General features: G+C 42.1%; 1 protein-coding gene across 1 annotated transcript in view; it reads right to left on the reverse strand.

Moving 5' to 3' along the window:
* Window positions 1-1278: 1278 nt before the first annotated feature.
* Window positions 1279-12749, reverse strand: part of LOC126092058 (histone acetyltransferase KAT7) — a 562552-nt gene continuing 551081 nt past the window's right edge. Inside the window, exons 10-11 of the mRNA XM_049907464.1 lie at window positions 6421-6527; window positions 1279-4138 (exon numbers count right to left, since the gene is read on the reverse strand). Coding sequence (XP_049763421.1) covers window positions 4013-4138; window positions 6421-6527 — 233 coding nt within the window. The 3' untranslated portion in view covers window positions 1279-4012. The remainder of the gene's footprint in view (window positions 4139-6420; window positions 6528-12749) is intronic.

The following is a 12749-nucleotide window of genomic DNA, read 5'->3' on the forward strand; positions in this document are numbered from 1 at the left end:
ATTGTGCCGAAGACAGGAAATATCTCACTGGCCAATGAACACTCAAGGTGTATTAATGAAGACAGTATGAGATTATCTTATGCTGCCATGCTGTCTGCGAGACTTGCTATAGTTGAACCAAATGATCGGGGTCTATGTTGACAGGCTGTCAACTAATTCAATGACCTGTTTTGCTAGTAGTTCTTGATTAGGTCTGATGACTGAGATTTAGAGTACCCAATGATATTACATTATTAGACACAATTTCAAAGAATGGGTGTAGATATTCACTTCTCCCTGTTTTACTCAAAATGTTGGCCAGTAATGTTCATGCTTTCACTTGGATCAGAACGTAAAACTCAACACACTGGGCGAAATTTTATGTGAAACCTACACACACGAAAATAATTCATTTGTTTTGTCAGTTTATATTTACTGATAATCATCAATTAAGATTCTGAACTTATTTTCATCTAGTATAACATTCCTTCTGATGCCTCCTCTTTTGATTTCAAGCAGACAGTAGTTGTTCTCATGGAAGTTGAACATCTCGGAATTCGTTTTGTCAGTTTGGGATTCGTCATTAAGAGAAAGTGGCAGCACATCTTCAATCTCCTCTTCCTGTAAGAGTTAAAGATTTTCTTAGAATGTTGTTATAATTTCAAATGCATGTGATTAGCGGTGTCTCATGTAATGAAGATTATCTACTTTATCTTGCTTCTTTTTCATTTATGGCTTGTAACGTCTCGATTTTGCATTTCAGGTCATTGCCTTTGTTATTGTAGTCACTTGAACAGTTCATTGCAGTTTTTATCATTTAGACAATCTCTCTCTACTTACTTCACATTTTAATTCTGAGGCTTGTTTTCTCAACTAACCTGTTTGACTGTAAGTGCTTCAGTTATCTTGTCCAACTGTGTTTACCAAAAACTGGTCATCTAGGTATAGTCAAGAATATTCCATGCACTGGGTTTCTACATGTGAGATATGAAGTTGAGTGTTTGGTAGTATTGGATAAAGTTCTTCCAAAGAAGTATATTTCCTGCTGTGTCACGTTAGAAAAGATTTCCAGTTCACAGATGAATGCCAAACAACATGTAGTAATCCTAGTTTCATGCAGTCTCCAATGGTGATTTTTTTTATTTCTCTCTGAGGTCTTGATTACCTTCAGCATTCAAATCCTTATTGCCTTAAATATTTTACATTATGCTACATTATGGAATTAATTTTGTGTTCTTGTAATGGGTTAGGGTAATTGTGTAAGCCGATTTGTGGCTAGACAATTCATAAATATAAAGGTTGTACAAGACTGTATCTTTATTAACATTGAGCATACAAACATTTCGCCAACACACTGGACACTTTATTATGGCTAGAATGGTACATGAGGATTCGAAAGTACAAAAGTATCACAACAGATTTTTCTTTTAAAATCACACTTCTTAAACGTTGTGTAAGTAAGTTTACTCTAGAATTTGAAGTACATAATTTTGCAAGGAAGTTAATAATAAACAGTTTCCAATAACATTTCAATAGAGATTCCACATGTCTGAAACAGTATGTTTAACAACAGTTACATGAATAACAATTTTATCACAGAACTTAATGTTTCAGACATTCACATTTTCCTTAATGGGAGATAAAATTTACTCTTTTTCTTAGTCGTTCTTCCTTCAATTACATTTATTTTGGTCACAGATTATTTGAAACAAACAGAAGAACGCATAGCTCCCAATCCATTTCTGGAGGTCGCTATCCGCAAAGAAAACCACACTCCCAGTGAATGCTTCACGTTCCAAAATTCACATTGAATATATGTTTAAAGTTTGTACAGGTTTAAATATAGATATGTCGAAAAATCACGATCGAGAAATCTTTAAATGTATGTCTGTATTTAACATCTCGTGTACAAAAGCAGTGGTTATGAGAAAACAGTTGATGGGACTTTTTTGAAGAAAAGAATACGAGGTCCTCCATTACTTACTTCTCCAAATTAATTGTAAATGGTTTGGGAATTCCAATTATTCCCTTCCTAACCCCTCACCGAGAACTGATGAATTGTCATTTGTAGTTAGTGTTGCTTTCGGTTTGGGAAGTAATTAAATAATAATATACTAAAAAGACATTCAGCTAGTCCGATATTTAAAAGTGGCTATACTAATCCGAAAAATAACATATGCTGTATATTTCGCTCTCCGTTGTGAGCTTTTTTTCGCCAAAAGCACTTCGTATTGTTCAGTATTCAGCACACCTATGTAAAATAAAAGTACGTGAATTATTCGACGACAAAGCAAATTTGAAATCGCTTGGTGAACAATCACCACCAAGAGGTGTAACGATGCCTTGGTATCAAGGCAACACTGAATGAAATATACGTTGTTTGCTGAAAATATAAGACGAGAATATTTGGAACACAGGGCAAGGTCACTGACTCAGCTCTCACTTGATCTGATTGTCATTTAATAATATATAATTTCTATATAATATTTAACCATTAGATTCACATCCAAAATAATTCCTATGAGGTGTGAGCTATTTCCATTTCTGTTAACAACAACAACAAGTTCCCTCACTTGTAACCAACTGAAAAACTCAACTATTTCAAGAACAGAAAGATCTGAAACACAGCGGAAATTTTCGTAAGGACTGAGGATACAGCACCAAATTTCACAACGACCAACAGGAAATAGGAAAAGATTACTTGCACATAAACTTCTACAAGCATTTCCTTTCGTTCTTATTTAATCTGAGACATGTTCGAAAACGTGATTAATTGAAGAGAGGATGCGAATATGTTGTCTTTGCAACGCCGTACATGAATTTTGAGGATTGAAAATATTAATGCAAAGCAAGTTGTTGCCGATAGCAAAAAGTTGTGAAAAACCAAGTCTACTTTTTATTGCTAAGGTCAAACTGAATCAGCAATCATATTGTGCCTTATGCCTACATAATATTTCACGGTTTATGTATCTTTTGTGATATTTTGTCAATGAAGTTCTTAAGGGTCCACAGAGACATAAATTTTTGTGTCCTTCAATACTTTATATAGCTTACATGAATTACTGACTACAGTTGTATGATCGTCAATGAGTTGCGTGACAAGATTATTTTTTGTAATGCGTAATTTACGATAAATTTGTTGGAGATTGTACATATAATGCGTAATATATGTACGGAAATGACGTGAAAAACAGAACACCTCGACCCGCGAAGTATGAGAGATGGAACTACGTCTCGTTACAAAAGTACAGTAACTTGTCTGTGGGATACAATCTTTTCATCCTCGCATACTGTGTTTTGCGCTGAAGACGAGAGTTTGTCATAACTAAATTTAATACCTGTACAAAACTACCAATCACGTTAACGGACAGAGAGAATTTTACATTAAAAAAATGATAAGAAACACTTTGAAGGGAATCGTGAAAAAAGAATCTGTGGTAGCCACTTCTGTTAAGAAAACTAATCTAGAAATAAATATTTTGTTTGTACTGTGCAGAAGTAGCTACACATATTTTGTAACTAATTTCGACGAAGCATCGGGGGAAGAAGAGACCTTTCATGCGTTTCAGGCCGCGAGTCAGACGTCTCCACATACAAATTTTGAGTATTTGCTGCGAAGACGCATATTTTAAAATTTTAGCTTCAGTACGATCTCTTTCCGAGTTGTGTAGTTAGGCTTCACGAAGTCTGAAGCCCAGTCGTCTGTGCTTTCAAACATCACCATTTCGGTGTCACTCGAAATAAAATTATTATTTTTTACATGGCCTTCTTGTTCGGGTAGTTCAGGAAAGACCACATTATATCAGATTCATTTTTTGGTGATTTTGAAGCAACTAATATAGTCTTCTTCTCAGAGACGGTATCTCCGAACGAAGGAGATTAAGATGGGAAGACGGGTTGCTGCGGTGAAAGAGTAAGCATTCACTGGGAGAGCAGCCGACGTCGCAGTGTGTGGCCGGAGCTACTTGCACAGCTCGCTGGTGGGGGCGGCGTCGGGGGCGGAGGCGGCGGCGGCCCCCGCAGCGGCGGAGTATCAGGTGGCGCCGGCCGGCTGCGCGGGGCCCGCCGCGAACGGCGTCCACTTCAGGCACTCGCGGTCCAGCTGGCGGTGCGCGCCGCCGCGGCGCTTCGTGCGCTCCACGTACTCGTCGATCACGTCCTGCAACGAGAAACGGCCTGGTTACTGCCGCCTGTGCACATGTGTGTACGGGCGGGAGAGGTGGAGACGGAGAAGGAGGAAGGGACAGAGGGAGAAGAAACGAGAGGGCAAAAGGGAGCAAGAGGGGAGGAAGAGTGTGAGAGAGAAGAGGAGTGTGAGGGGGTGTGCGAGGATCTGTGGAGTGAGAGGGGGACAGTTAAGTAGTAGTCGTAGAGGGTATTTTGGGCGCACGACAGCAAGGTCTTCAGCGCCCGCTCAGTAACAGATTGACACGGGTGTCAAGAAAATACTCAGAACAGTAAGATAAAACAGAACGTAAAACACAGCTAACAAGTATGAGAGTTTCACTCTGCAGCGGAGTGTGCGCTGATATGAAACTTCCTGCAAGATTAAAACTGTGTGCCGGACCGAGACTCGAACTCGGGACCTATGCCTTTTGCGGGCAAGTGCTCTACCAAGGAGAGCTTCTGTGAAGTTTGGAAGGTGAAGTTTGGAAGGTAGGAGACGAGGTACTGGCGGAATTAAAGCTGTGAGGACGGGGCGTGAGTCGTGCTTGGGTAGCTCAGTTGGTAGAGCACTTGCCCACGAAAGGCAAAGGTCCCGATTTCGAGTCTCGGTCCAGCACATAGTTTTAATCTGCCAAGAAGTTTCACAGGTAACAAGGTTTGAAAAATATGTGCCTACCCACACCGAAGCAAGGGACGAAGCATGTCGTCAGCAGTAAAACATGCCTCTGAGCACTATGGGACTTAACGTCTGTGGTCATCAGTCCCCTAGAACTTAGAACTACTTAAACCTACCTAACCTAAGGACATCACACACATCCATGCCCGAATTAAAACATGGACAACACAGGAAGAAAGTGGTAGAGGAAGCTAAAACAATATAGCAGATGGAAGTGGCTGGCTCACCACAAGGAAAAAAGGGAGGAGCCAGTCACTCTGCAATACACTCAAACCTCCAGCCTAAAAGTTTAGGCCAGAGTCCAGACACATCACCAAACTTGAAAACCCTAGACAGTGAAGTGAGAGGGGGGACAGTGAAGTGAGAGGGCAGTGATACGGATAACGGCAATGGGGTGGTGAGAGCCGAATGGGGAGGTGAGAGGGCAATGGGGAGATGAGAAGTGGGAAATGGGGAGTGAGAGGGGAAAGGGAGAGCGGAAGAAGAGTGAAATTGGGTGGCTGGACGAATAATAGGAGGAGAGAGAGAAATATATTTATAGGGGGAGAGAGGTGAGATGAGAAAGAGAAAAGAGAAAGAGAGAGAGAGAAGTAGGGTGGACAGATGGGAGAGATACTGTAAAGAAATTAAGTTACGTACAGACTTGCGAGTAACACGTGCATCTGAGATAGAGGTGATGCATGAAACTAAAAAGAAAATACCTTGCGGTTGAAGTGAAAAGCGTGAGAATACTAGACGTGGAGCTCCTTTGCCCTTACGAGCGACTACAAACGCTCTAGGGGAAAACTGAAGCGGCGAGTCTCGCCCGAGTATTCTGTACGAGACGTTGCTCGCCAGTGAGTTGTTGTCCTAACTGGTAAATCCGACAGATGGTGACGCGCGCCGAACTGATCGCGAGCAATGTGCTCAAGAGCAGCTCATGAAGCGCTCGGCTCACACGTTTGTAGGCACTTTTTAGTATAAACCACCATAGATTTCGAATCATTTGTATTCTACTGAGCCACCTAACAGTTACAAGCTATTCGAAGCTCGTAAACTATAAAAGGCACTGTCGCTTTCAAAAAATTATAACAGGACACACGACTGAAAACTACGATAAGGGATGCAGTAACAACTTTCCTCACAGTGTAACGTTGATTAAGCAACGCATGTCGATTTTTGGAATATCAAATACGTCTCTTTCAACTGTTGCATGCTCACGGATAGTGAAAATTTTTTTCTGAAGAAAACCTATCAAAACTGTAGACCGATGGTTCCGAAATGAATTTTTCACTCTGCAACGAAATGTTATGAAATGTTACTTCGTTAAAGATTGACGCTGTGTGCCGAAACCTGGGATTTCACGGATAAAGTTCTTAGTGGATCAGCTATATGGCACACGTCACGACCCAACTAAGAACTTCAGTCTCTCGGTACCTCTTTCCAGCTCTGCAATCACCAGTTTTTTTTTTTTTATCCTGTCGTTGTGTTACAAGTTTTGAAATGACGTTTCTTCTTTACGTTCTTCTGAGAAAGAGATACATGAAACTAGAAAACGTATTGACAGCAAGAAAATTATGGTGAAGTGAAAGTATGCTAGTATTAGACGCGGAGCTCACCTGTTTCTTGAGGATGATGTGCTTGCCCTTCCAGTACTTCATCATGCCGAGGGCCTGCAGCGTGCTGACGATGTCGTACGAGTTGATGGCCATCTCCTGGCTGATGTCTGCAACACGAGAAAAACGCCGTAACTTGAGATGTGGGACTCCCCTACTTGCCTTCTGATTTCCTACAAGCCTAATTCCATAGTTGAGAGGAATACTGCAACTTATGTTTAGAATAGTTTTTTTTTCAGATAAGACATAGAAAAGTAAAACAGCAAAGTCGCATATCGGGAAACTCTAAGTCATTTTGAAAACTGGAGATAAAAGGTTGATTAACAAGCTCCCAGTATCAATAAGTAGTGGTAGCGACCGACATAAAAAAGAATAAATAAAATAAATTCGAGTGAGAGTTGCGTTCTAAGTGCTCCGTACAAACGTAATTGTGTATACAGATAGCAGTTTTGTGTGGCTCAGTGGCCTGATGGAAGCCTTTATATTGCAGGCCACTTCAGCAATTTTCACGTGCCTAACCTACACCACTTACAACTCCACTTATTTAACTGGAGAAAGGGAACCTAAAGTTTCACGCGGAATCCAAACGACATGTTCTTTCTGGTAACCCCTCACATCACTGAGACGTTATGGCTAGGTTAAAACGCAGAGTGAAAAATCCATGGTCCGTTCGAGATTCGCAACCCCGATCTCTCGGTTTCCACGCACACGCTTTACCACTATGCCAGGCCAAACATGTATACAGGTTTTGATGGGTAAATTGCGAATATCAAAATATGTGACATATATGGTAATATTTTTGACTGCTTTGACTTACGAGCTTAATCTATTTAAAACGCCAAGGGACCGTAGACCTCACTACTTGACATAAATTTCACCTTGATTCCTCTACCCGTTCCCAAGGAAAAAAAAGTGATCTCTATAAGCGGAAGGGCGGACAGACAGAAAGAGGAACAGCAAAGTGATCCTATAAGGGTTTCGTTTCTTACTGACTGAGGCACGAAAAAAAAAAAATGCTAGGGACATTTTGACACTTGCCGCGTAAAACTGGCATTAATATAGAAGAGCAAATAGTATGGAAGAGTAAAAAAAACGCTTTATTAACCCCTAATTTCTGGAATTAATTTATCAAATCTTCTCTGTTTCAGAATTTAGTGCCTACTGACCGAGTGAGCGTTCATTTGTGACGGATGTTTGTGTTACGGTCTTCAGTTTAAAGACCGATGGACAAAGCTCTCCATGCAAGTCTGCCCTGCGCAAAAACCACCATCTCTGAATAACTGCTGCAACCTCTACCCACGCGAACCTGTTTACTGCAACCACACCTTGGTCTCCCTCTACAACATTTGGCCCCTATACTTCCCTCAGCTACAAGCGTGACAATTCCTTGGCGCCTAAGAACGTCCGTTTTAAACGATCCCTTTTTTTAGATAAGTTTTTCCCCATTTACATTCATTACCTCCTTATTAGTTATTCCATGTCCGCCCCCGGCAGCTGAGTGGTCAGTGCGACAGAATGTTAATCATAAGGGCCCGGGTTCGATTCCCAGCTGGGTCAGAGATTTTTCTCCGCTCAGGGACTGGGTGTTGCCGGCCGGAGTGGCCGTGCGGTTCTAGGCGATACAGTCTGGAACCGGGTGACCGCTAGGTTGCAGGTTCGAATACTGCCTCGGGCATGGATCTGTGTGATGTCCTTAGTTTAGTTAGGTTGAAGTAGTTCTAAGTTCTAGGGGACTGATGACCACAGCAGTTATGTCCGATAGTGCTCAGAACCTTTTTTTTTTTTTTTTTTTTTGGGTGTTGTGTTGTCCTAATCATCATCATTTCATCCCTATCCACGCGCAAGTCCCCAAAGTGGCGTCAAATCGAAAGACTTGCACCCGGCGAACGGTCTACCCGACGGGAGGCCCTAGTCGCACGACATTGGTTGGTTAGTTATTCGATCTACAACATTCCTCTATAGCACCGGATTTCAAAAGCTTCTATTCTCTTCTTGTCCGAACTCCTAATCGCCCACGATCCATCCTGCATTAGGTTATCCTACACACAAATATCCTCAGAAAATAGTTGGTAACATTTACACTCATATTCGATGTTAATAAATTTCTCTTATTGAGAACGGTTTCTTGAGGATGCTGCCACTCTGCATTTTATATCCTTTCCGGTTCGTTCATCAGTAGTTATTTCGCTGCGATGTGGCTGGGCAAATCATTTCCTCGAATTGTCATCCATTAAAATGCCATCGTTGGTTGCTGCAAATGGTCCTCGAGTAATCGAACATAACCACTTACAGTCAGTGAGCGGTTTACTTGGACCAAATGATCCATTCCGTTCCATATAAACACAGCCCACACCACAATGGAGCCACCACCAGCTTGCACAGTGCCTTGTTGACAACTTGGGTCCACGGCTTTGTGGGGTCTGTGCCACACTTGAAACCTACCATCAGCTCTTACTAAGTGAAATCGGGACTCATTCGAACAGACCACGATTTTCCAGTAGTCTAGGGTCGAAGCGATACGGTCACAGGGCAAGGAGAAACGCTGTTACTAAAGACACTAGCGTTGGTCTTCTGCCGCCATAGCCCATTTCCGCCAAATTCCGTCGCGCTGTTCAAATGGATGTTCGTCGTACATCCCAACATTGATTTCTGCGGTTATTTTATGCAGTGTTGCTTGTCTGTTAGCATTGACAACCCTACGCAAACGTTGCTTATCTCGGTTGTTAAGTGAAAGCCATCGGCCACTGCGTAATCCGTGGTAAGAGATAACACCAGAAAGTTGGCATTCTCGCCACACTCTTGACAGTGTGGATCTCGGAATTTTGAACTCCATAACGATTTCTGAAATGGAATTCTTCATGCTTCTAGCTCATACTACCACGCCGCGTTCAAAATCTGTTAAATCCATCGTGCGGCCATACACGTCAATGACCGGTACAAATGACAGATCTAATGCACTGACCTTATATACCTTGTGTTCGCGATACTACCTCCATTTGTACATGTTAATATCGCTAACCCATGACTTTTGTCTCCTCACTGTACTGTTGTGATCTCTCTCTCTCTCTCTCTCTCTCTCTCTCTCTCTCTCTCTCTCTGTGTGTGTGTGTGTGTGTGTGTGTGTGTGTGTGTGTGTGTGTGTGTGTGTATTCCTACAGGATCAAACTGCTGAGGTCATCGGTCCCTAGACTTACACACTACTTGAACTAACTTATGCTAACAACAACAACAAACAAACAAACAAACAAACAAACACACACACACACACACACACACACACACACACACACACACACACACATGCTGGAGGGAGGATTCGACCCTCCGGCGGGAGAGGCCGCGCAATCCGTTACGTGGCGCCTTAAACCACGCGGCCACTCCGCGCGGCGGCTCGTGATCGGTCTAGACAGCATTATAGATCTGCACAACTATGCTGTTCCCTACCCACAGCTTTAGAAACAATTCTTACCGGACATAAAAAAGAACATTTTATTGTAAATTTAAATACATAGTCATTAATATGGATTATAATAGAAATATCCCAAATGTGTTACAACGGCGATTCATCATTTCACATAGTGTTACCAGTAGGATTTTTATAGTATACCATCTCTGTGTGTTCTGTGTTACATTTTCGTCTTGTTTTCACGTCTCAGTACACTGTAGTTGTAAGATTTGTTTTATGTTCGCATCAGCCCTTTGTTAAGCCTATGTAACTTCGTAGCAGGGTACGACTGAAAGTAACGTCTACCCTGAATTTCGCAACAAACTATAATGCAATCATTTCTAGTGTTGAGACGACTGTCAGGGCACGTTAAAAATATATATACACAGGGTGTTACAAAAAGGTACGGCCAAACTTTCAGGAAACATTCCTCACAGACAAAGAAAGAAAACATGTTATGTGGACATGTATCCGGAAACGCTTGCTTTCCATGTTAGAGCTCATTTTATTACTTCTCTTCAAATCACATTAATCATGGAATGATAACACACAGCAACAGAACGTACCAGCGTGACTTCAAACACTTTGTTACAAGAAATGTTCAAAATGTCCTCCGCTAGCGAGGATACATGCATCCACCCTCCGTCGCATGGAATCCCTGATGCGCTGATGCAGCCCTGGAGAATGGCGTATTGTATCGCAGCCGTCCACAATACAAGCACGAAGAGTCTCTACATTTTGTACCGGGGTTGCGTAGACGAGAGCTTTCAAATGCCCCATAAATGAAAGTCAAGAGGGTTGAGGTCAGGAGAGCGTGGAGGCCATGGAATTGGTCTGCCTCTACCAATCCATCGGTCACCGAATCTGTTGTTGAGAAGCGTACGAACACTTCGACTGAAATGTGCAGGAGCTCCATCGTGCATGAACCACATGTTGTGTCGTACTTGCAAAGGCACATGTTCTAGCAGCAAAGGTAGAGTATTCCGTATGAAATCATGATAACGTGCTCCATTGAGCGTAGGTGGAAGAACAAACTAAACTGAGCCCTAACATGGAAATTAAGCGTTTCCGGACACATGTCCACATAACATCTTTTCTTTATTTGTGTGTGAGGAATGTTTCCTGAAAGTTTGGCCGTACCTTTTTGTAACACCCTGTATATTCGGCTTCTCTTTAATATCTGATTTCCGTGGAAGATAAAACTAATCTTTCGCTTTCTCTATTTTATCCCTGCCACCTTCGTGAAACACACTGAATTCAAAAGCCCAGCCAGTTTTCTTGATGTAGGTTCTTTTTTGTTTAATCATCGTTTGCCTTTCCTATGCTCCAGTAACAGTCGTATTAAATAAATAAATTCGTTAAATGAAACTGTGATCATTATATATTTTCTTTTTCATTAAAGCCAGCTAGGTTGGTGTATGTAGTTTCCTTTATCGAGAAATTTCGATTATTACCACCATCAGATCAAAACTTTGAGGCAGTCGTAATAAAATCTACACATAAGAGGATGGTCAGTTTTGTCGTACGGTTACTAAGTTTTATTCTGATAATGGCAGTAGCCCAAACGTCGTAACGCATGAAAACATACTAAGCGATATGTAGGGCTGCCCTAGGAAAAAAAAATCGGCCTGTTTATGGAAATGTGAATTTTTCTTTTTCTTTTCTTGCCCACGCATTTTTCAGCACATTTATACCATCATCAATGGGTTCTTACGGTGTTGACCTCTTAATTGTAAGGGGCGATCAAAAAGTTTCGGTTTGAGGGCGTTGCTGCGGCGTATATGCAACGTAGCGTGACTCCGATGTAGGCAAGGGATTAGTGTGGCATCTGTGTCTTTCCGACGTGAGTGCGGTAAATGCGGAAACGTGAAATATGTCGATGTCATTACCAAATGCGTCCAAACAGGACCGACGTGCTGTTACTCTCTTCTTGGCTGCCGAAGGCCAAACACCGGTATACATCCATCGGAGAATGGAGAATATGTCTGTAGAGAACTACCGTTGTGGAACGGTACGCCAAGATCGCTGCTGCTACTTCATGATGACGCACGTGCTCACATGGGAAATATCGTAAAGCAGAAGTTACAGCAACTCAAGTGGGAGACTCTCGAGCACTCGCTCTACAGTCCCGTTCTTTCCCCATGCGATTGTCACGCCTTCGGTCCCTTAAAAAAAAGTCTCGAAGGGTGTGCAGGAGGCAGCTATGGACTTCTTCAGGCAGCAGGACACTCTGTTTTACCAATAGGATATCTTCAACCTGGGATGATTGTTTCAATGCTCATGGCGATTTTGATTGCTTGGAATACAGATTCTGGACTCCACGGCCTTCGAAAGGAAACTTTCTGATTTCCCCTTATAGTAATTTGTTATGTTTCAAGATTTCATTGCAATAAGAACCTACTGATCATGACACAAATGTGCGGTAACAAGTTTACACACGTAATCTTTTTGATACCTTTAAGAAAACCTTGGCCGGCTGACCCAGTCGTCTTTTTTTTTCTACAAACTGGACTGCACAGCGGCTGCCCTTTAATGTCGATCATCGCAGGATAGCGCACAGAAACGTAAAGTCCCGAGCGACTGGAAAAAAGCGCAGGTGACGCCTGTATATAAGAAGGGTACAAGGACGGATCCTAAAAATTACAGACCAATATCCTTAACATCACTTTGTTGCAGGATTCTCGAACATATTCTCAGTTCGAATATACTGAATTTCCTTGAGACAGAGAAGTTGATGTCCATGCATCAGCACGGCTTTAGAAAGCATCGCTCCTGCGAAACGCAACTCGCCCTTTTTTCACATGATATCTTGCTAACCATGGATGAAGGGTATCAGACGGATGCCATATTCCTTGACTTCCGGAAAGCGTTTGACTCGGTGCCCCAC

The sequence above is a fragment of the Schistocerca cancellata genome, chromosome 7 (assembly GCF_023864275.1).
Source record: "Schistocerca cancellata isolate TAMUIC-IGC-003103 chromosome 7, iqSchCanc2.1, whole genome shotgun sequence".
Lineage (NCBI taxonomy): Eukaryota > Metazoa > Arthropoda > Insecta > Orthoptera > Acrididae > Schistocerca > Schistocerca cancellata.